Source organism: Aulonocara sp. 'chitande type north' Nkhata Bay, linkage group LG19 (genome assembly GCF_057382095.1).
Source record: "Aulonocara sp. 'chitande type north' Nkhata Bay isolate Kocher_YH1m ecotype deep benthic linkage group LG19, A_spYH_male_GT1.1, whole genome shotgun sequence".
NCBI classification, from domain to species: Eukaryota; Metazoa; Chordata; class Actinopteri; order Cichliformes; family Cichlidae; genus Aulonocara; species Aulonocara sp. 'chitande type north' Nkhata Bay.
In genome coordinates this window covers 2916076-2941213 of record NC_141362.1, presented here as the reverse complement: position 1 = coordinate 2941213, position 25138 = coordinate 2916076, and the positions used below count along the sequence as shown (strand labels likewise).

Genomic DNA, 25138 nt, shown 5'->3' with positions numbered 1-25138 from the left:
GGAGAATGACCGAGCTAAGATCCTGTGGGACTTCCAGATACAGACGGACAAAATGGTGGTGGCTAACCAACCGGACATAGTGGTGGTAGACAAACAGAAGAAGGCGGCCGTAGTGATCGATGTAGCGGTTCCGAATGACAGCAATATCAGGAAGAAGGAACACGAGAAGCTGGAGAAATACCAAGGGCTCAGAGAAGAGCTCGAGAGGATGTGGAGGGTGAAGGTAACGGTGGTCCCCGTGGTAATCGGAGCACTAGGTGCGGTGACTCCCAAGCTAGGCGAGTGGCTCCAGCAGATCCCGGGAACAACATCGGAGATCTCTGTCCAGAAGAGCGCAGTCCTGGGAACAGCTAAGATACTGCGCAGGACCCTCAAGCTCCCAGGCCTCTGGTAGAGGACCCGAGCTTGAAGGATAAACCGCCCGCAGGGGCGTGCTGGGTGTTTTTTATGTTCTTCCTCTACACCCCCCCCCCCCCCCCCCCAATTTTTGCACATGTCGAGGAGCGTGTCAGGCTACATTTCACTGTGTGTTGTACTTGTATAACTATGCATGTGACAAATGTTACGTTCTGGTCCCGGCAAGTAAATAAACGTAACAAATAGTTTGCCCCACTCACTTCCCACCCACGCACAAACCCCAACAACGACACCTTTTTTAAGTATTTAAGCAGCCATTTATTTTCATCAGCAGTGAGCAATGCCAAAACAATAAACAAAACTCCCTATAAAACAATCCCTAGTCTTCCCTACACCAAAATAAAAAGAAGCCAAAACAAAAGACAAGTCACTTACCTAACTATCTAACGAAAAACAGGAGAAAACTTGTTCAACAAAAGAAAACGGCTTCTCACGCCTACTAGGCTGCGACAGTGAAAGTTATACAGCAAAGGAACAAAAAAGTGACCGCCACTGGTTAACTTATTTACAATTATTTACATGGCAAGGCTAGAGGTACACGTGAATACTCCAGCCTGCACTACAATGACACAACACACAACTCTGTGACCGAGTCAACGGGGTTCCAAACAGCACTCCCAGGTGACTGTCATCCGGACGTTAAGTACTGGAGGTGGTCCATCAATTATCCAGTCGGAAGGTGTGTAGAGACTCCACCCAGATACCTAGCAGCCACGCCCAGGTGTCCACCTCCTAGGAGAGAAAAAAGGGAAAATACCGCCACCATCCTCCGGTGGGAGGCACAACACCAACAAACACATCACTGGGTCATAACAGTTTCCCCCACCCAAAAAAAATCAAACATCCAACCCCACACAAAGATGTTTGATTTACGACCTAGAGAGGGCATCAGCCATAACATTCTCTAAGCTCTTATATATCGGATCTCAATGTTGAAATCCTGTAGGAGTAAGGACCAACGCATGAGGCGCTGGTTGCTGTTTTAGAAATGTTCTAGAAAAGAAACAGACTGGGTGGTCAATGCCATTTTCATCCTCCTGCACGAGCACTGCACCCGCCCCCAAAACACTGGCGTCCACCTCTGAATCCTTGGCCCCTCAGGAACCGCCCAGGGACACCAAAAGTCTCCAGATTGCGCTTTCGCTCCTCTGCCCACGTCAGTCTGAGCCCATTATCAGATGAGATGTTGTCAAAGAAAAACCTTGCTTTGTCATAGTAGCACTTTGGACCAAAATGATCCTCCCCTGAACTCAGCTGCAACCCCTCCTTTTCCCTTCCCTCAGAATTCCCATCTTTTAGATTCAGCCCCTCCTGTAACTTCTTCTCAAGCGCCTCCTTAATGAATTGCGCGTTGGAGGAATCAAAATCAAAGTCTGTGTCAAATTTAAGGGTGGGAGATGGAGCATTAGCCACCATCAGCTGGCCTCTTCTGCGGTCCCTATGCCATCGAGGTCCTTGTCTTTTTCTAGCAGGTGGCCTGGTTTCAGCATTTTGCTGCTGACTGTCCTGAAAAGTGAATCTACTTGGGTCTGATTGCATGGTGGCTTCAGCGACCCTTGTGGTTTGAATATTTGTTCTTCTCGTCCCCTTGGGCTGCCTCCTATTCTGCTGCTGCTGTTGCTGGGATCCACTCGCACCTCTCCTCTGCCTAAATGTCTTTACACTGACGGTTTGAACAGCCTTTGATGTGGCACGATCGAAACCACTGTTATCTGTAAGTGGTATATCGACTACTTCTGGCGACGGAAAAACTGTGCCGCCAGCTAGATCGTTTCCCAAGATGATGTCAATACCTGCAACCGGTAACTGGGGTCGCACCCCAAGCTTAACCTCACCAGACAAAAACTGAGACGAAAGCTGCACCAAGTGTAAAGGAACCCGTATTACACACATCCTAACTCCCCAGGCTAACACATCCGCCCCACAACAGGATTGAGCTGAAAACGGTAAGACCCCCTCACGAATGAGCGACTGTTTCGCACCAGTGTCTCGCAAAATACTGACAGGAGTCCGCCGATCTTCTCCTATCAAGGAAACAAAGCCGTTTGACACAAACGGCTTAAACTCCTTATCTACTTTATCATTTTCGGGTGCCATCACCTCCCCCCAAATAGGAGAGTTTGTCTGTAGAAGGTTTATTGGGGAAGGAGATGTACCCTCCCTGGTCATTTCTTTTCTCTTCAGAGCAGGGCAAACCGCAATAAGGTGTCCCTGCTCATGGCAAAAAAAACACACGCGGTTCTCAATGGATGAGGGGATGGCACGGCGGGTGCCCCTTGGAGACCATCTGGGCGGGCTACTGGAAGACGGAAAACTGTGAGCAGGAACCGAAAACACCACTTTGTGTGTCAACACAAACTCATCAGCCCGTATAGCAGCAGCGGTGAGAGTCGTAACCTTCTGTTCGTTTAAGTAGGTTACCACAGTGTCTGGTAGTTGGTTTTTGAACTCTTCCAACGTCACCAACTCACGCAGGTCATTCAAGGTGTTTACTGCTCTAGCATGACACCACTTATCAAACAGAGTTTTCTTTTCTCTGGCAAACTCCACATAGGTCTGGTTGGCGGATTTTTTCCCATTCCTAAATCTCTGCCTGTAAGCCTCTGGCACAAGCTCGTAAGCACGCAGGACAGCAGCCTTCACCGTATCATAGTCAAAACTGTCCTCCAGAGAAAGAGCGGTGCATACCTCTTGAGCTTTCCCCACCAATCTACATTGGAGTAAAAGAGACCACACATCCTTTGGCCAGTGCAGCGCACCTGCGATACGTTCAAACACTGTGAAATACGAATCCACCTCAGTTTCCCGAAACGCCGGCACCATTTTGATGTGTTTACTCACATCAAAGCCACCACCTGGCATCGGGGCCGGTGGCTGCGGAGATGGCGACTGCGGGGATGATGACTCCGGGGAGGGTACCTGCGGGGATGGTGACTGCGGGGCTAACCGAGGTACAGGAGGACTGGCAGACACAGAGGCTCCCCCCTCTACCTCCAGAGCCCTGATCCTCAAGTGCATAGCGTCCACCTCCAACTGCTGTTTCTTTAGCTCCACCTCCTTAATGCGCAGCGTTAACCGCAGCTCCTCCACAGAAGGGCTAGGTGGAAAAGGGAGATTTTTCAGTGGGGCAGAAACACCAGCAACAGCCCCCTGCTCAACCCCCCCTGCAGGACCCGGCTCACCAAACAACCCCCTGTCCGTCAACTGGACACACAGGAGCTCCCTAAGCTCTTTCTTCTTCGCAGTCAACGGCACAGTCACATCAAAGAATTCTGCAACAAGCAAGAGGTCAGCCTTTTTACACCTGTCCAACTTCTCCGCAGACGGGCTCAGAGTGAAGTCCTCCAACTTAAACTCCATCCTAACACACACACACACACACCCCACACAAGAAAAAAACCGCCAACCAAGAAAACAAGCCACAAAAAGAACCACCAAAGGGACGAGCCCCCAATATGTTACGTTCTGGTCCCGGCAAGTAAATAAACGTAACAAATAGTTTGCCCCACTCACTTCCCACCCACGCACAAACCCCAACAACGACACCTTTTTTAAGTATTTAAGCAGCCATTTATTTTCATCAGCAGTGAGCAATGCCAAAACAATAAACAAAACTCCCTATAAAACAATCCCTAGTCTTCCCTACACCAAAATAAAAAGAAGCCAAAACAAAAGACAAGTCACTTACCTAACTATCTAACGAAAAACAGGAGAAAACTTGTTCAACAAAAGAAAACGGCTTCTCACGCCTACTAGGCTGCGACAGTGAAAGTTATACAGCAAAGGAACAAAAAAGTGACCGCCACTGGTTAACTTATTTACAATTATTTACATGGCAAGGCTAGAGGTACACGTGAATACTCCAGCCTGCACTACAATGACACAACACACAACTCTGTGACCGAGTCAACGGGGTTCCAAACAGCACTCCCAGGTGACTGTCATCCGGACGTTAAGTACTGGAGGTGGTCCATCAATTATCCAGTCGGAAGGTGTGTAGAGACTCCACCCAGATACCTAGCAGCCACGCCCAGGTGTCCACCTCCTAGGAGAGAAAAAAGGGAAAATACCGCCACCATCCTCCGGTGGGAGGCACAACACCAACAAACACATCACTGGGTCATAACACAAATAATAAAGAACCTTGAACCTTGAACCTTGAGATGTGTTTCTGTTAGAGGAGTTAACCTGTGGAATAGTTATGACAGTGATTTAAAAAGGTGTAGTTCATTTTCCTTGTTTAAAAACATGTTTAAAAATAGAGTATTAGAAAAATATATAAATCAAGAATGAAAAGAGCAAAAAGGAGAAAAAAAAAACAACCTCTTGATTCTTTTGCTTTGATGTAGTTACTTATCTAAGGTGGAAAGTTTTTTTTTCTTTGTTTTTTTTTTGTTTGTTTGTTTGTTTGGTTTTGGCTTTGTTTTATTATTTTCTTCAAGCCCTGTGTACAGGAGCTGCATACAAAAAGATATTTTGTGAAAAGGGTTGGCGTAATAAGCAAATGCTTCAGCCAATACCTTTTGATTAGCCTTGTCTCATGCTTTCTTTCTTTATGGTAGATTTTTGTTCTGTTTTCACTGTTTGTTTGTTTTTCACTGTTTTCACTGAGATTTGAATTTGAATGCTAATCAATAAAATCAAAAATCAAAAAATCAAAAATCAGTAGGCACCCACATACTCTGCAACCCGCCAGGGAAAGGGGGCCCAGGCCCATCCGGAACGGGGCCCTGTACAGCAGCGCCGCCCGGCCCCACAGAGCCCGGGACAGCCCACCCGACCCCACCTCAGGGAAAACTAGATGTTTATTTGCAACAATACTACCAACTGTGCCATCTATACCTCGACCAGCTGACACACAGCTTCACACACCTCCTCCCCTCATTAACAGTGAACAGTAGCTGACTGAACACTGGACGTTTGGAGGTCAGTAAAGCTTCAAGTGTTAAACAGTTTTCACAATTGTTCCCCTGGTTGGTGCACATGTGAACATTAGCTGTTTAACTATTAGCAATTACTCAATAGCCACATTAGCCATCAGTTATCATTAATGTAGCAGCTAACGGGCTGTATTTAAATAAAGGATGAATAATTATTGCAGCCTAAACGGGTGGAGGTTGGAATATTGAGTGGGTTGTTGGCTGTGCAGAGCAGCAGGGGGACTGTAGCTAAACTGAGCATAAGTCTGGAGTGCGGAGAACTAATACAAGCAAATAAACAGTGAATAGGCAGAGCAGCCTAATTGGATGGTTTCAGACCTCTATGGTGAGGATGTGACTGAGGCGAGTGTGAATGCTGAAGATAGAGGCAGATAGGATGATAAACTAATAAACACGTTTATGTTACTGCCCTGCGACAGACTGGCGACCTGTCCAGGGTGTACCCCGCCTCTCGCCCTATGACAGCTGGGATAGGCTCCAGCGCCCCCTGCGACCCTGAAAAGGATAAGCGGAAGTGAATGGATGGATGGATGTTTATGTTACTTGTAAAATGAATAAAACCTCCAAACCAAATATTTAGATTTTGATAAACCCATCTCAGTTTAACCTTAATCTGAAAGATCTCAAAGATTTATTAAATCCTACTCAATCAAGCTTTTTCCTAGGTATTGTGTTAAATTTCAAATTCTAGTAAAGACAGTGGGTACATTGGTTCGACATGATCAGATACTCACAGTGTCCCAGGTAAGTATTAAAGGCGGTTTTCAACTTGTCCCCTTCCTCTATAACTAGATGGTAGATGTTATGGAAGCTCCCTTTTGCAACTCAAAAGCAGGTGACAGTAATGGAAAAGAATGCTTGTGTTTAAGTTATCTAGGTCAAACTCCTGAAATCTATGTGGCGAGTCCTGTCCTGCTCCTCTAAGAAACACGAGCCAGCACCAAGACGAGTGGATGATGGGCAGATAATTCCAGCTGCCACAGAGTCTCAACTGTATCATCACCGCAAGCGAAAGCCAAAGCTGCAGTCCAGAATGCAGCAGCACATATATACCTGTGACCTTCTGCCTAAACAATAATAATAGATCAAAGAGGCCAACCTGTGTGCCGTAGTCAGAGGTCAAACTCGTTTTTGGCACAACACCGGAATGACTGCAGGTGTCCATAAATTGGGGTTGCAGTGCTTCAGCATCTCGCTAGCCAAGACAAGGAAGCATAAAAACAGGTCATTTCTAATGCAATCTTTCTATCAGCTCAACAAACATCAGCAAACACACACACAGTGTTTGTGTGCAGTTTGTCTCACAGTGTGTTGCAGCTAAAGGTCCAGCTGCTGTATCTGACAAGGGGAGAAAAGACACAGAGCTAAGTGCACTCAGAGATGGAGAAAGATAAGAAAGAAGGACAGGAGAGGAAGAAGAGCTGAGAGTTAAAGGTAAGAATGCTCAGTGGTGTTAGATAAACGGGTTATTTAAAGCTCACGTGCAAGTCCTGTTGTCTTTAAATCGAACATTGGGCCTGTACATGTGACGTTAGGTTTTTGCATATTGTGAAACCTGCTGCTAAGCAAACTGAGATAGACAGAGGTAGGTTAGTGCAGGATAAACAGGTTAGTTTGCTGTGCTGAGATGAATCTAGATGGGCTGATCAGGTGGGTGTGATCTCCAGCTTACACAGGTGGAAAGAGGCTGATGTCCTTACTGGCGGGCGGCAGCGGGAAGCGAATGGAGCGGTGACCAGGTGAGTACGGAGAAGACACGGAGAGTGAGCCTGGATGGCGGTTACTGCAAACACAACACAAGAAAACAGTGCAGAGCCGATTTTGCTGCAGAATGCAGACGATCACTTGGTTCAAGCTGAGAATTTTTATTAGAATGAAACTTTAGACTAAAATAAAGTTTGTATTCCCATCTACTTAAATTGTTTTATTATTACATTCATATAGCACAAGGTTCCGTTAGCTTTGCAAGAGCTGCTTTTTACTTTCTTACTCTGAGTACATTTCACAGCTGGTACTTTTTCACTTTTACTTGAGTAAAAGAAGTTGAATCAGTACTTCAGCTTTTATTGGAGTATTTTAACACTACTATCTGTACTTTTACTTGAGTACAGAATGTCTGCACTGTTGCCACCTCTCCTCCCAGTACGACAGGAACCTGCAGCTCTGCCATTACAGCTGCACTGCCCACATTCTAACTCTGGGCCTGACCCTTTCCAAGGCAGTGCAACCACAGAAGTCAGTTGGCTGATGTTATTTTCACATCTGTTAATTTTTTATTTGTTTTATAGTTCTGCATGTGGCAATAACATGATTTACGTTTTTGTCTTTAAAGGATAAACTTGCTGTTGTTCAGGAACAGATGGGGAGAACAAACTAAAACTGCTTTAGGAGATAGAAACCAGGTGGAAGAGCACATTTCACCTGCTCCAGCGACTGATGGAGCTCAGGGAACGAGTGGGGGCAGCTTTGTCATCCCTGGGCTAACATCTAATGAATATAATAATGTTACTACCCGTCTGTCCGCTCCCTCACTATTCAAAGGAAGCCACTATAGAAGACACAATATCAAAAGTGATATTGTTAAAAATGGTAGAGCAGATGCAAACATGCAACGATCCCAGTGGAGAGGGAAGTGTGTGAGCACCTCAACAGGCTCATCAGGAAAAAGCTCCAGACTCTGCACAGTATCAGTATCGTGTCACCGGGCACCATCGTCAGTTTCTTTAGCCCAACAAAGGCCGATGATGCTGTCGAATGACTAACATCTGAATGGACCATCATTAAAAGGTCTCAGTCATCTCCAGCTACAGCGTAAAGCCCACAGGATGCTGCCACTGAAAGATGTGGCAGTTATTTTTGCTTTGGTTTAAGGTCAGTGAGGATTGTTTATGACTCTCACACAATCTGCTTCTCATGAAACAAACTTTAACTTGTACAAACGCTCTGTGGCCTTCTCGTGCACCCATGCATCATCTGTACCTCAGCGCAGTGGAACATGCTTTGTTTCTGAATAAACATGAATAATATTCTGAAGATTGGAACAACATTACTCCTCTCTGTCATCATGAGTTATTCAAATTGTTTATACAGAAACATTATCAAGTAGTATTTGTTTTGATCTTTGTTTGTTGTTGTTACAATACAATGGAAATGTTATTTTTATGCATGAATACGTGAATGTTTCATTTTCCCATGTCTGCACAGTTGGACAGTGGGGCATATATGAGAAAGTGATCAGATGACCTCTAATGTATCTGGTCAAAGACTTTAAACAGTGTTTCAGCAGCAGAGGGTTGTTTGTTAACCAGCAGGCAAAAAACTTCATCTCACAATCAGTACAAGCTAATCACAAACAGAGCAGCGAGCCAAGCTTTGGTACCACATGCAGTGTGGTGATCGAGAGTCAGCTGTGGGAAAGCCTTAAACTGCCAGCGGAGTTTTTCTGTATTTCCTGTTTTAAGCTTACCTACTTCCTGTTCTCCACTGCTTCCTGAGCAATAAGTTAACTGAATTTATTTGAGCTGTTTCACTGTCTTTCCTGCAAAGAGACTGAAAGAAACAACAATACAATAAAACAAGTGTGTGTGCTTTAAGCTCTTTATTTTATTGATGGGGTGATCGTGGCTCAAGAGTCGGGTGCTCGTCTTGTAACCGGAAGGTTGCCGGTTCGAGCCCCGGCTCGGACAGTCTCGGTCATTGTGTCCTTGGACAAGACACTTCACCTACCGCCTACTGGTGTTGGCCAGAGGGGCCGATGGCGCGATATGGCAGCCTCGCTTCTGTCAGTCTGCCCCAGGGCAGCTGTGGCTACAACTGTAGCTGCCTCCACCAGTGTGTGAATGTGAGAGTGAATGAATAGTGGTATTGTAAAGCGCTTTGAGGGGTCCCGAAAAGCGCTATATAAATGCAATCCATTATTATTATTATTATTTTTACCACAGTATGCTGTTGGTAAGAAAAAGCACCAAAGGAAATGTTTCCTTTGTTTGAACCTTTCAAACAAATTGGCTGTTTTTTAAGCGCAAGCTAAAATGTAAATTTAGAGTCAGAAGACACAAAGGGGAGGATACACCCCGGACAGGTTGCCAGTTTGTAATGCAATCACCTCTTTAAAGGGGACCATATCAGACACACCACTATAATCTATGTAAAATAACTTGAGGAGCCTGACAGTCCTTCTCAAGATCAGTAATAAATCATTGATTTACTTCTTTAGAGTCTGATTTTTTTTAAATCTCATAAAAAGAGTTTTTGTCAGTGCTGTTGAAAAGGGAGGAAAGGCAGCCGTGCTTTCATCCAAGAGGAAGATGTGACCTCTCACCTTCTACCGCACCTCCTCCCTCCCCAAAGGTGAAATAAGATTGTCACTGTGATGCGTCCGCTCACTCCTGATGAGCTTGGGAATAAATATGCAAAAAAGGGAGCTTTGTAGCCGAGGAAGAAGGGAAAGGAAAAAAAGAGGCAATCAAGGATAGCCGCAGTCCCCGGCTGGACTATAAATCTCTGTCTGTTTCAATTGCCTCTGTGGCCGAAATGGTGTAAAATTCAAGTGGGGATGTCATCAATTTCTGTTAGCGCCTCTGTCCCTTTCTGTGCCGGTCGGCGGGCAGCTGTGATGGATTGATTTTGTCACTTGTGCTCAGTTCACAGTATGTTAACATGGAAGGGCAGAGTTGGGTTATGGAGAGAGGGTTATTAGTGGCTAGGCTGCGACTGGACTTTTTTCCCTCTCCCTCTCTCTCTCTTTGTGTGAAGGTCTCTCACTCTGTCTCCCATGTCTGTCACTCTGCCTTACACTCAATATACTCAGTCCCTCATTCATCACACCTTGTTCCATTCCACATCTGCATCCACTTTATCTCTGCATACCTCCACCTATCCCCTCTTATCTCCGTTTACCTCAGCCTATCGGTTTCTCTCCCTTCACCTACAAATGTCAGTCCATTTATATCATTTCAGTTTCTCCATCTCCAACGAGCTTCCAGCACACGTTACCCGACATGAAGCAAATTTATTTCATCCTTCTATTCCCATGTCTCTATTAACGCTTTTACACAGTATGTGAATAAGGAAGATTCCTTGGCCTTCGTTCTTCTAACGATGATAACGGAGTGCTGGATGGAAACACTCCTTTGAGAAGTATCTCGTGGTATTTTTCTTGGTATTTTTTCACAGACTGTAGCGAGCTTCTCTGGACATAATGTTACTGAAGCGTAAATGGTGACAAAGCTTGAAGAAAAGTTGGTGCACGAATGTTTAAGCCTTTTGTAAACTATGAAGCTGACAGTCATGAGCAGTATACAGTATCTGCCCCTGTTTTCATACTGGCATGTTGAACCTGTGTGATGCGGCTTTTTAACATCCATCAATTAAACAGCAACCATCGAGGTTCAAGGTTAGGACTATTTAATATAATTTAGCCACATGTTACATGGAAAACATGTTTAGTACGGAGCCCCGCAGGGGACATGGGAGAAAGAAAAATTAAGACGGACTTTTGCGAGATCTCGCAAAAGTTTTGCAAGATCTCACAAAACTAACTCGGGATCTCGCAAAACTTTCTGACACCCACCATCTCGAAGCTAACGGGAGGTCGAGACCTGGGGCGCACTGACGGAGGAGAGGCTGCCGGACACTGGCGCCACCGGGCAACGGGTGAAGCATCTTGCCCAAGGACACAACGACCGAGACTGTCGGGGCCGGGGCTCGAACCGGCAGCCTTTCAATTAGAAGACGAACTGCCAACTCTTGAGCCATGATCGCCCCGTGGAGAACTCTACGTAAAAAACAAACAAGTATATTTTTAAATATCAATGCAACTTACATTTTGGTATTTTAAGAAATCTTATAACTCAAGGTTAAACTGATACTCCATGACCCGTTCTTATTTATCAAATTTTGGGGTATGTGTCTATCAATAATATAATTTTGACCCCATAAATATTCATGTAAGACCACTACTGCATGTTACTGCTGTAACACGAGCCAGAGCTCACTGGATGTGATTGGTAAATACACTCATAGGGGACTATAGTTAGATAAATCATGAGTAATTATGGTAAATGGCCTGCATTTGTATAGCGCTTTTCTAGTCCATAGGACCCCAAAGCGCTTTACACTACATTCAGTCATTCACCCATTCACACACACATTCACGATGGCAAGCTACATTGTAGCCACAGCTGCCCTGGGGCGCACTGACAGAGGCGAGGCTGCCGGACACAGGTGGCCCTCTGACCACCACCAGTAGGCAAACATGGGGTTAGTATCTTGCCCAAGGACATTTGGCATGCAGCCAGGATGCAGCCTGGGATCAAACCACCGACCTTCTGATTAGTGGCTGACCTGCTCTGCCACCTGAGCTACAGCCACTACCAGGCTCAGAATGGGACAGAGCAGAGTGGGTCAGAGCAGGGAGTGCGTGTGACGACCGAGTGGAGAACCAGGCAGGGTGGTGGTTGTGCAGAGCCGTGGAGGAACCATCTGAACAGAGTCCAGAGTGTGGAGAACTAAATCGAGTGACCAGAGAGTGGAATAGCCCAACAGAAGTAGAAGAACTGAGGAGTCAAAGCTGCAGAGTGCAGCAGAGAGGCCAGACTGTGGATGCTGGATGAGAGGCAGTAGGTTAGGTGACCGAAGGCAGAGCGGAGAAGACTATTGATTGTTCAACTTTTACAATAATTATTCAAGTTTCTTATATTTTTGTTTAGATAAAATGAATAAAACTAATAACACCCTTAAAAATTCATCTTAAATATTTCTTTGTCAAATTTCATTCAAAAAGAGAAAAATCTGATAAAAAACTTCTCGTGTTAAACTAAATGCTAAAAAAATAGTTTTTAATCAGAGTGTAACATCGAGCCACTCGAGTTTAGATACATCCACTCATTAATAGGACTGGAGGGGTGTTTATGTAGAAGAAGTGGTGCCCTGGCTGTGGCACCATTGGCAGAAAGAACATTTACGAGAACTGGTAATGATTCTGGAAGAACGTCGTCCATCGTCTATGCAGAAATGTTTGAATTCACCCACACAGGATGCTTTCTGAGCATGAACAGCCTTTTATGTTTAAGTTCATGCCAAAGTAGCTCGGTGGGATTTGAGTTTGTTCACATTACACTAGACTTCAGTGATTCACTGAGTTATTCAAAAAACTCTAAAAACTCTAAAAATTCCTCAAACCTTTTTTTTTCTTTTTGCTTTGATACTTTGTTTAATGCACGGCTCTGTAAATGTGAGCGTTTCACCTACATGTGCACATTAAAAAAAGACCTGTAATAGAATCTTATTTAGGATAAGTGCACAAATAAACATTTTCAGCATTAGCCCCTGCAGCCCCCAGTTTTCCACCCGTGGAGATGATGCTGTCATAGTTTAATGTGGACTCTATTTACACACTGCGAGGGGCAAAGATGCAGAGCCGTTAGAGGGTCTGAGCTCAGCAAGAGTGAAAAAGAAGTTTGTTTCTAGCTTCCAAAACAGCACCACTCCTCCCTAGAATCACCATCAAAATGCTCTGAATTATTGTTAGCATCTACAACATCGTAAAGTCTTGTTTTTAGCAGCAAAAAGGACAAGGGCACAAAGAACAGGCTCATACAATTGTTCTTTGCAAACACCACATGCTCCTTTTAAAGGCTGGCAGACACAAAAATGCACTCATTCACTAGCAGACTTAAATATGCAGAGACACACATGTGCACACCAAACGTACAGCACCTCATCCTGGAGACTTGCACAAAGTCCAAGAAGACAGAGTAAAGACAGTTTGCTTTTATTTCCTGTGTTTGTGAATGAATGAGTGATTCAGGGCCCTCATTCTGTCTCCCACCCTTCAACTCCGCACACCTGGGTTGGTTAAGTTACCTATTGGTAATCATGTGATCAGTTACGCTTTACTTAAGATGGTGGGAGACTGGAAGCAGTTAGTGACGTTGGCACCTTTAAATCTGGATGTTTGTAGCCTCAGCTTTCATTGGCCCACTGAGAGTGAGTTCATGGGAAGGACAGAGAGAAACAGCTGTGGGTCTGTCAGAACTGGAGCTTCAGGATCACTAAATGGAAATCATTCTGGTGTCACCATAAAGTGTTGATTCGCTGTAAAGACAAGTGCTGATATGTTATCCAGTCGAGTCTTTAACCTACATTTTAGCTATGGCACAGCAGTGGTTTCCACCCTGGAACTCCCAAAGATGCTGTATTTCTCCAGCTTTCAAAAATGTGTTTGTTAAGAGTTCATTCATGTTCTCACACAGTCTAGTATGTTTGGCTAGTTTTTTTCCTTTTAATAAATGAAACTATTATTTAAAAACTGCATTTTGTGTTGAATCACGTTATCTTTGTTATCTTGTTACAAATGTGCAAAAAGCAAAAACTAAACTGAAATCAGGGAGGAGCAAAGACTTCTTCATGGCACAGCTATGTCCAACTTGCTTTACTGATGCTGGCAGTGAGATGGTGTAGAATGAGAATGTCTTTGAATGCTGGTTAGTTAAACATGAATATAGCTGAAGAGGTACATTAGAAAATATTTAATAAAAACGGGGAAAAATTGATTAAAAGTGGTTCATTTGAAGCCGAATCTCTGAGTTGATCCCTTTAGATTTTTGTTGTTGTTGTGACTAAACTGAGAATATGCAGCAATATTCAGCATATTGCCACATTACTTGTGACGATAAACTGCAATGTGAGTGTCTGTGGTAAATGTCAGTATTAGGGAAGGGCTGCTGTAAGTCAAGGCAGCTGCCACGGCAGCAGCAGTGGTATATTTCACCGATACTGATCTCATGCTTTCTGACAGTAATGGTACTTATGATAATGTCCTCTGTGAACCAGACATGGCCCTGTGAGTGTGCAGACACAGCACACAGCTCACCGACACTGCTCTGATTTAACACCGCACAAGTTAAACACCACAGACGGGCCTGCACTGCTGCATATTGAGATTTTAAATTTCAAATTCAGCAGTGCTGTCAATGACACCTTGTTGAGACTTTACAGAAAGAATCTCCAGAGGACACTGCAGTAAATCCAGGAAGCTCTAAGTAAACATCGTCACCGGGCTGAGATTGTACAATTCTCCGGGTTTATGTTATCTTGTCCAGTGCTAACGTTGCCTAAACACGTTCATTCTACATTATATTATATTATGTCCACTAAATTTATTATACCTATGACTGAACAACTTTACAGATGGTTGGGAAACAGTGTTGCATGTAAGCATCAATAATCATATTGATTATGCTAACCATTTATTGTATGCACAGCTGATAAGGGATGTTTTGTAATAATTTGTTATTAATCAATAGTTATTTTAAACCATGACCTTTTCATTTAGGCTTCAAAATCCAAGAGCGTGGATTGAATTACTGTGGTTGTGTCCATCTTTTATATACAGTCATTTTAAAGTCCAATGAAAATACTCCACATGTCAAATTTAGGAGATTTATTCTCAAATGTAAGACGGCGATGTGAACTTCAAACAAAAGATGAGCCTTAATCGAAACAATATGACACAACAAGGCAAAGTGAGCCTAATGATACACAACAGAAGTGAAGCCTGTTAAGGCAAAATTACACTGGTGTAGACAATCAGCACAATCCGGTTGGAGAGGAAGTGAAACCAAACACAGCACTAAAATAAAACAGGAAGTGAGAGACAACTCCTTCTACAGCTTTCTTAGATAGATCAGTGAAGAAACGACAGGAAAGCGGAGGCAGACGTGCAGGTCAGACTCGAACCCGGGCCGGCCGCTCCCAGCCATATGGCACGTGGGCGCCTGGCCAACGCGCTGAGGTAAACTGGCACCCGACATCTAAACACTGAGGAATATACAAGGTGAAAACCTAAACATTAAGCAAACAATATAAACAGAAATCAAAAGTCCAAGAACATAAAGACCAAGGACCAAAAAGCACTAACTCCACAAACACAGATTTCCAGTTTAAGGCTTCAATTTAAAGCTGAGCTGAGGCCCAGAATCCCGACGCTGACAGGTCAGGTAACCTAAGCCAAATCACAAATTCCACTTCCAGTAATAACTGTGTTTAAGTAGTTTGCACAGCAGCTTAAGTCTAGTCATTGTTTGCTCTGTCAATGACATCGCCTCTCAAATGACTCTGCGTCTAATCCAGCCTGTAAGTAGGATACTGCACCTCCCTTCAGGTTCATGTTGGCATCCTGTGGAGCCAGATTTTGGCCTTCAGTCACATGGCTGACCAGCACACATCTCAGACTGCTCTGTGACTATGTAGTGTTAACGACAATGAAAACAATGACACCATGTCCTCTCGCTGTCATCCTTCCTCCGCCCTGTCTCTCCTTGTGAAACAATGACATTTTAAAAGAGCGACAGGGAGAGAAAACAAGACTACATTTTTAATTCAGCTTACTTCACAGGGCCTTCCTGAATCTCTTACCCCACCAACATCCATCTCTCCTCATCAGCCAAACACAGACAGATGCCTCCCCTCTCGCACACGTTCTTCTCTCTTTTTTTGAATATGTGTTTTCTGTTTATTATTAGCTGACTCGGTGCTTCATCATCCTGTGAAAATTCATATCTGCTGAACATGAGGGGTAGAAACAGTGGGGAATCAATCTTTTGTGCTTGGGCAGATAAACACAAGACACAATCAGAGGGAGAAAGAAAGACAGAGGGGAGGGAGAAAGAGAGCAGAGAAGAGGGCCTCATCCTCTCATCCTGGCTGTGATGGATAGTGGGAGTAAAAGTGTCGGGACGGTATTATGTAAATTAAGGAGGCGTCCTGGCATGGCCTTGATGATTATGGGAAGATGTGAATGATGTTTGTGGGTCCCCAAGCACTCCACCAGGGCCTTGTTATTCCTTTTCCTTCCAGCTGCCCCTGGAGTGAATTCACTATGACCCTTTGGACAGCTCCTCCCTGTTGGGGGAGTGTCCAGGGGCACATTCTCCCTATCGGAAAAGCCAGAACGAAAAAATAACTCAAACCGAGACATCTGTTTCATTTACTTAACAAATTATCTGTCAGGAATTATGCCCCTGGTGTCTCTAATAAGCAGAAGGGAGGTGGATAGGTAGGATGGCAGTGGATGGACGACGACTGAAGGAAAAACAGGAGGAGAATGTTGGGTTGAGGGCATCTCTAATCCCTCTGCCTGCTCAGTGCCGCTTCATCTGTTCATGCTGTTTCCCTGAGGTGTATGAACTAGTGACAAAGCTGTAAAGTGATAAAGTGTGACACTTTTATCATCATATCTCTGTGTATTTCCTCTGTCAGTGCTTCGAATTCCATCCTTTTGGAAAATTCAAGCTGTGGTATCTGGCACCAAGGTGTTAGCAACATATCCTTTAGGTTCTGTAAGTCGAAAGGCGGGCCTGCATCGATTGGACTTGTTGAATTGTTTGGCCAGCACATCTCACACATGTGCCATCAGAGTCAACACCTTAAACTCATTGTTGTGCTCCTAAAACCATTCCTAAACCATTTTTGCTATGTGCTAATGCACATTATGCTGCTGAAAGAGGCCGCAGCCGTCTGGGAATATCGTTTCCATGTAAGGGTGTGCATGGTCTGCAACGATGTTTAGAACTGGTCATTCATAGGATGTAAAAGAAAAGACGATTCATTAGACAAGGCCACCTACTCCCATTGTACTGTGGTCCAGTTCTGATGCTGTTGGCACTCTCAGCAATGGAAAGGGTTCAGAATAGGACCCTAACTGGTCTGCACTTAAGGACCAGTTGTCTCTTTTTTAGCACACCATTATGTTGCTCGATGTATAAAAGTATTGGTAGATAAATCACGTAAGTTTCACTGTCAACAGTTAGGAGTATTTATTTAGCTGACTTGTTGTCTTTAGTTTCAGTTTTCTTAGGTTAATCAATAAAACTTGAAATTCATACCAACATACAACAAAATTTTCCTCTTCAAAAATCTGTTGAAAGTCCAGTGACCACAGAGAACATTTGGCTACAGTGTGTAGTTTTCTAGCTGTTTTGTCAAAGCTAATGGCTTGTCACATGTACAGACAATGTGTCTGACAGAAGTAATTTTCAGGGTCGCTCTTATGTGTCAGATCTGCCAGAGGTCAATATTGCCACTACACAGATACCATATGTGTAACAATGAAATAGAAGCGGCACCTCACTATGTTAAAATATGTTACAAGCTATAAGGCTACACAAGTAATCAGGTTTACATTCAAAACTCACAGTTTCTGCTGGCAAATATAGAAAGCATTGCAACTTTCATGTTCTTGGAAAGCTTACGGTAGAAAATTATAGGGTGAATGAAGGACTGTATATTTTTAAAAAACAAAAAAAAATATATAGTTTAGTATAGTGTCTTAGATTCTGTTTCTAATGGAATATTTTTGAAACCAGAAGCAGTGGTAGTTGATTGTGGTAGTTTAGCCCAGGCCAAGTGTAAGCTCCACTATTGGATCATACCATGCAATGTAGGAGCAGCTTCAAGCTCCTGTTAAGCTCTGTGTCTGACCATTAGTTTGTGGGTGAAAACTAGAGGAGAGATTAACCTTAGCTCCTATGGCATTGCACAACCTCTTCCAAACACAACAGGTGTTTTGGGATGAAACAATGTCAGCAGGTATTCCTTACAGTGGGAACACATAAAGTCTATGAAAAGTTTTTTTTCTGCAATCCATTATAGTACTAACTCCAGAGAGAGGCTGGTGAGGAAATCCAGTATGATGCGGGACCATGAATGCCCCAGGACAGGTAGAGGTGAGTTATATCAGCCGGTCCCCAACCTTTTTTGCGCCACGGACCGGTTTATGTTCGACAATATTTTCACAAACCAGCCTTTAAGGTGTCACAGATAAATACAACAAAATAAAACCAGTACCGGTAATAAAAAAAGAAGATTTATTCATAACACATGGGGAAAGACCCAGGGAAACCGAGTTAATGATAAAAATGATAAAAAATGATAAAAATAAAGATAAATTTCACACCCGAGCCTCAACCTTCACGGCCCAGTACCAAATGACTCACAGACTGGTACCGGTCCGTGGCCGGGGCGCTGGGGCCCGCTGAGTTAGATGACTTATTCTGAGCACAAACTGAGCAGAGTGAGATGTACTCCCAGATATCATGGCCCAGAGAAAGCCACCAAAACATTCTTTGGAAGAAGGTGATGGTATGGTTTTGACCTGTGTAACAGTTGAGCTTAACAGTGTGTTCCCAATGCATTACCTGGGACAGAATGGTTAAGGGTGTCATTCCATGTCACAATTGCTAGTAGTCTTGGTAGGCGGGGATTGGTCTGCCAGGGCCAGGCTCCAGGTCGGGGCCCTATCCCAGGCGGGGCAAACTGTTCCCTTGATTGTATACTCATAGGGGTCTTTTGAATTGCTCTTTGTCTGGTCCCTTACCCAGGACCAATTTGCCATGGGAGACCCTACCAGAGGACAAAAGCCCCCAACAACATAGCCCCTGGGATCCCTGGAACACACAAACCCCTCCACCACGATAAGGTAGCGAATCATGATTCACCTCCTAATCTGAGGCCATGGTCCTCATCCGGAAATGAGTGGAGGAGTTTAAGTATCTCGGGGTCTTGTTCACGAGTGACGGGAGAAGGGAGCGGGAGATCGACAGACGGATTGGTGCTGCGGCTGCAGTGATGTGGACGCTGTACCAGTCCGCCGTGGTGAAGAGAGACCTGAGTGTATGAGTGAAGCTCTCAATTTACCGGTCAATCTACGTCCCTACCCTCAGCTATGGTCACGAGCTGTGGGTAGTGACCGAAAGAACGAGATTGTGGATACGAGCGGCGGAAATGAGCTTCCTCTAGGTGGCTGGCCTCTCCCTTAGATATAGTTCAGTCATTCAGGAGGGGCTCAGAGTAGAGCCGCTGCTCCTCCACATTGAAAGGAGCCAGTTGAGGTGGTTCGGGCATCTGACAAGGATGCCCCCTGGGTGCCTCCTGGGTGAGGTTTTCCAGGCATGTCCCACTGGAAGGAGGCCCCGAGGCAGACCCAGGACACAGTGGACCGATTATATCTCTCGGCTGGCCTGGGAATGCCTTGCTGTTTCCCCGGACAAGTTGGAGGAGGTGGCTGGGAAGAGGGAGGTCTATGCTTCTCTGCTTAGGCTGCTGCCCCCACCACCCGGCCCGGATAAGCGGATGATGGATGGATGGATGGATGGAGAATGGTTGAGGGAACATAGAATCTGTTTGATGGTTTTGTCTCCCTCCAGAGACAGGCTCAGTCTTTTGGGCTGTTCTAACCAAAGACTTGATTTGCCAGGAAACTGCTCCTACAGTTAGGAGATAGCCAGGTGGTAGGATAGGCTCTAGTTTCTTGGGTCCCTCGGAGATGACAGGAGAGGATATCCAGCTTCACGTTCCAGGATCCTGGGTGATAGGCAATGCTAAAAATGAACCTAGCAAAGAAATGAGCCTGCCTGACTTGTCTGGTGTTCAGGCTTTGGCACAATGAAGGTAGGCCAGGTTCTTATATCTATATCAGCAGTTTAGAGCCCTCAAGTCAGTACTTCTATTCCTACAATGCCATCTTTATTATTTTATTATATTAACATGCTGCTCCTACCTTGCTGTCCAAGGCGTCAACCTCCACAACGAATAGTTTGGTTCTGTCGGGTTGGATGGGGATGAGACCCAATGCAAGCAGCTACTTGAGGGAGTCAAAGGCTCGTCATGCTTCCGTACCATAGCTGGACTGGCCATCGGGCAAACCGGCATTTTCCCGGTGGGCCGCTGGCGATTTTTTGTTTTTATGGGCTGACCGATTTTTTCTTTTTTTTTTTGGGAAGGGTATAAACAATGAAAGGTGTTGGATTGGCCAATTGGTCATGATTGACTCTGGGCTGGACCAATTACAGCCGAGGAGGTCGGATGCACCCTCCCCCTTGTTTAGCAATCTTATAGACGAACTAAAGAAAATGGAGAACAAAAAAAGGAAAGGAGGTGCTGAAAAAATTAGGGCCAAAAAGAAACAAGCCCTTCAGGCAGACGCTGCCAAATGTGTGAAAATTACTGAATTGTTTGGTGGTAGCTATGGCACAGCTTCCATAGATTTAGCAAGATCAGCAAGTGGTGGAGGCCAGCAGGTGGATAAGGGAAAGGGGAATCAAGAGGAGAAAAGACCCGAGACGGTTGCCGGTCATAGTGGCAGAAGAACTGAACTTCAGGTAAGAAGTTATGACATGCTGTCTATCTGTGTCAGAGATAAACCAATTTTAGTTGTAGTTTGTTTTCGTTGTGGTGACTTTTTACAGTCGCTTAGAATAACTGGTACTGCGTACTAGCTAGCATGACAGAGTTTATATACTGCTGGGCGGGTGCTATGAAGTTACTGATAGTAGATTTTATTTTATGCTTAAGGTTAGTTTCTCAAACTCCTCAAAATCTTAACAAATTGTGCCAATCCTTACATGTTGCACCAGGCTGATTATTTCATCAAAAGTGGAGAAGTCTGTGACAGAGGAGACAGAAGAGCAGCAGAGAGAGATGGAGCAAGAGAGAGAGATGGAAGAGCAGGAGAGAGAGAAGGCGCAAGAGAGAGAGATGGAAGAGCAGGAGAGAGAGAAGGAAGAGCAAGAGAGAGAGAGATGGAAGAGCAGGAGAGAGAGATGGAAGAGCAAGAGAGAGATATGGAGCAAGAGAGAGAGATGGAAGAGCAGGAGAGAGAGAAGGCGCAAGAGAGAGAGATGGAAGAGCAAGAGATGGAAGAGCAAGAGAGAGAGATGGAAGAGCAAGAGAGAGAGATGGAAGAGCAAGAGAGAGAGATGGGGCAAGAGAGAGAGATGGAAGAGCAAGAGAGAGAGATGGAAGAGCAAGAGAGAGAGATGGAAGAGCAGGAGAGAGAGATGGAAGAGCAAGAGAGAGAGATGGAAGAGCAAGAGAGAGAGATGGAGCAAGAGAGAGAGATGAAAGAGCAAGAGAGAGAGATGAAAGAGCAAGAGAGAGAGATGGAGCAAGAGAGAGAGATGGAAGAGCAGGAGAGAGAGATGGAAGAGCAGGAGAGAGAGATGGAAGAGCAAGAGAGAGAGATGGAGCAAGAGAGAGAGATGGAAGAGCAGGAGAGAGAGATGGAAGAGCAGGAGAGAGAGATGGAAGAGCAAGAGAGAGAGATGGAAGAGCAAGAGAGAGAGATGGAGCAAGAGAGAGAGATGGAAGAGCAGGAGAGAGGGATGGAAGAGCAAGAGAGAGGGATGGAAGAGCAAGAGAGAGAGATGGAAGAGCAAGAGAGAGAGATGGAGCAAGAGAGAGAGATGGAAGAGCAAGAGAGAGAGATGGAGCAAGAGAGAGAGATGGAGCAAGAGAGAGAGATGGAAGAGCAGGAGAGAGAGATGGAAGAGCAAGAGAGAGAGATGGAGCAAGAGAGAGAGATGGAAGAGCAGGAGAGAGAGAAGGCGCAAGAGAGAGAGATGGAAGAGCAGGAGAGAGAGAAGGAAGAGCAAGAGAGAGAGAGATGGAAGAGCAGGAGAGAGAGATGGAAGAGCAAGAGAGAGAGATGGAGCAAGAGAGAGAGATGGAAGAGCAGGAGAGAGAGAAGGCGCAAGAGAGAGAGATGGAAGAGCAAGAGATGGAAGAGCAAGAGAGAGAGAGATGGAAGAGCAAGAGAGAGAGATGGAAGAGCAAGAGAGAGAGATGGGGCAAGAGAGAGAGATGGAAGAGCAAGAGAGAGAGATGGAAGAGCAAGAGAGAGAGATGGAAGAGCAGGAGAGAGAGATGGAAGAGCAAGAGAGAGAGATGAAAGAGCAAGAGAGAGAGATGGAAGAGCAAGAGAGAGAGATGGAAGAGCAGGAGAGAGAGATGGAGCAAGAGAGAGAGATGGAAGAGCAGGAGAGAGAGATGGAAGAGCAAGAGAGAGAGATGGAAGAGCAAGAGAGAGAGATGGAGCAAGAGAGAGAGATGGAAGAGCAGGAGAGAGGGATGGAAGAGCAAGAGAGAGAGATGGAAGACCAGGAGAGAGAGATGGAAGAGCAAGAGAGAGAGATGGAGCAAGAGAGAGAGATGGAAGAGCAGGAGAGAGGGATGGAAGAGCAAGAGAGAGGGATGGAAGAGCAAGAGAGAGAGATGGAAGAGCAAGAGAGAGAGATGGAGCAAGAGAGAGAGATGGAAGAGCAAGAGAGAGAGATGGAGCAAGAGAGAGAGATGGAGCAAGAGAGAGAGATGGAAGAGCAGGAGAGAGAGATGGAAGAGCAAGAGAGAGAGATGGAGCAAGAGAGAGAGATGGAAGAGCAGGAGAGAGAGAAGGCGCAAGAGAGAGAGATGGAAGAGCAGGAGAGAGAGAAGGAAGAGCAAGAGAGAGAGAGATGGAAGAGCAGGAGAGAGAGATGGAAGAGCAAGAGAGAGAGATGGAGCAAGAGAGAGAGATGGAGCAAGAGAGAGAGATGAAAGAGCAAGAGAGAGAGATGGAAGAGCAGGAGAGAGAGATGGAAGAGCAGGAGAGAGAGATGGAAGAGCAGGAGAGAGAGATGGAAGAGCAAGAGAGAGAGATGGATCAAGAGAGAGAGATGGAAGAGCAGGAGAGAGAGATGGAAGAGCAAGAGAGAGATGGAGCAAGAGAGAGAGATGGAAGAGCAGGAGAGAGAGATGGAAGAGCAAGAGAGAGAGATGGAGCAAGAGAGAGAGATGGAAGAGCAGGAGAGAGAGATGGAAGAGCAGGAGAGAGAGATGGAAGAGCAGGAGAGAGAGATGGAGCAAGAGAGAGAGATGGAAGAGCAGGAGAGAGAGATGGAAGAGCAAGAGAGAGAGATGGAGCAAGAGAGAGAGATGGAAGAGCAGGAGAGAGAGATGGAAGAGCAAGAGAGAGATGGAGCAAGAGAGAGAGATGGAAGAGCAGGAGAGAGAGATGGAAGAGCAAGAGAGAGAGATGGAGCAAGAGAGAGAGATGGAAGAGCAGGAGAGAGAGATGGAGCAAGAGAGAGAGATGGAAGAGCAGGAGAGAGGGATGGAAGAGCAAGAGAGAGAGATGGAAGACCAGGAGAGAGAGATGGAAGAGCAAGAGAGAGAGATGGAGCAAGAGAGAGAGATGGAAGAGCAGGAGAGAGGGATGGAAGAGCAAGAGAGAGGGATGGAAGAGCAAGAGAGAGAGATGGAAGAGCAAGAGAGAGAGATGGAGCAAGAGAGAGAGATGGAAGAGCAAGAGAGAGAGATGGAGCAAGAGAGAGAGATGGAGCAAGAGAGAGAGATGGAAGAGCAGGAGAGAGAGATGGAAGAGCAAGAGAGAGAGATGGAGCAAGAGAGAGAGATGGAAGAGCAGGAGAGAGAGAAGGCGCAAGAGAGAGAGATGGAAGAGCAGGAGAGAGAGAAGGAAGAGCAAGAGAGAGAGAGATGGAAGAGCAGGAGAGAGAGATGGAAGAGCAAGAGAGAGAGATGGAGCAAGAGAGAGAGATGGAGCAAGAGAGAGAGATGAAAGAGCAAGAGAGAGAGATGGAAGAGCAGGAGAGAGAGATGGAAGAGCAGGAGAGAGAGATGGAAGAGCAAGAGAGAGAGATGGATCAAGAGAGAGAGATGGAAGAGCAGGAGAGAGAGATGGAAGAGCAAGAGAGAGATGGAGCAAGAGAGAGAGATGGAAGAGCAGGAGAGAGAGATGGAAGAGCAAGAGAGAGAGATGGAGCAAGAGAGAGAGATGGAAGAGCAGGAGAGAGAGATGGAAGAGCAGGAGAGAGAGATGGAAGAGCAGGAGAGAGAGATGGAGCAAGAGAGAGAGATGGAAGAGCAGGAGAGAGAGATGGAAGAGCAAGAGAGAGAGATGGAGCAAGAGAGAGAGATGGAAGAGCAGGAGAGAGAGATGGAAGAGCAAGAGAGAGATGGAGCAAGAGAGAGAGATGGAAGAGCAGGAGAGAGAGATGGAAGAGCAAGAGAGAGAGATGGAGCAAGAGAGAGAGATGGAAGAGCAGGAGAGAGAGATGGAAGAGCAGGAGAGAGAGATGGAAGAGCAGGAGAGAGAGATGGAGCAAGAGAGAGAGATGGAAGACCAGGAGAGAGAGATGGAAGAGCAAGAGAGAGAGATGGAGCAAGAGAGAGAGATGGAAGAGCAGGAGAGAGAGATGGAAGAGCAAGAGAGAGAGATGGAAGTGCAAGAGAGAGAGATGGAAGAGCAAGAGAGAGAGATGGAGCAAGAGAGAGAGATGGAAGTGCAAGAGAGAGAGATGGAAGACCAAGAGAGAGAGATGGAGCAAGAGAGAGAGATGGAAGAGCAGGAGAGAGGGATGGAAGAGCAAGAGAGAGAGATGGAAGAGCAAGAGAGAGAGATGGAGCAAGAGAGAGAGATGGAAGAGCAAGAGAGAGAGATGGAGCAAGAGAGAGAGATGGAGCAAGAGAGAGAGATGGAGCAAGAGAGAGAGATGGAAGAGCAGGAGAGTGAGAGCCAGGGCATCGATTACTTTGCTCGCCCTGAACCTGCCATATTACAGGCCTTCTTAGATTACCACCCACAGCAGAACAGTAGCAGTGCAGTTGTGATGAGGGTGTTCAGCTGTAAAGATGGCACCAACAGGAAGTGGCTTACTTATTGCAAAGAACGCCATTTATTGTTCTGCTTTGTGTGTCTGGCATTTGCAAGGCGGACTGACACCAGCACATTTATAACAGGCATGAGTGACTGGCGACATATACATCTGCGCACAGAGGAGCATGAAAAGAGCAATACACACCAGACCTGTGCTGAAGCTTTTTTCTTAAGGTGCTCAAAAGGCAACATCAGGAGCTTATTTGCTGGCAGTCAGTTGTCAGCTCACAGAGCACAAGTGAAAAAGAGACGGCAAGTTTTAGAGCGTATAGTGGATGTGATCAAAGTA

The 25138-nt window shown here is 45.5% G+C and overlaps 1 protein-coding gene across 1 annotated transcript; it reads right to left on the bottom strand.

Annotated features, from left to right (window-relative positions):
• Nucleotides 1–651: 651 nt before the first annotated feature.
• LOC147306317 (uncharacterized) lies at nucleotides 652–3559 on the bottom strand. The gene has a single exon (XM_086275625.1). The coding sequence runs from the start codon at nucleotides 3433–3435 to the stop codon at nucleotides 1447–1449; it is 1989 nt and encodes a 662-aa protein (XP_086131751.1). The 5' UTR covers nucleotides 3436–3559; the 3' UTR covers nucleotides 652–1446.
• Between the last annotated feature and the right edge of the window lie 21579 nt (nucleotides 3560–25138).

What these genes read in the sequence shown, in the direction of transcription:
- LOC147306317 (XM_086275625.1), bottom strand. Translation starts at nt 3,435, where the DNA reads ATGCACTTGAGGATCAGGGCTCTGGAGGTAGAGGGGGGAGCCTCTGTG.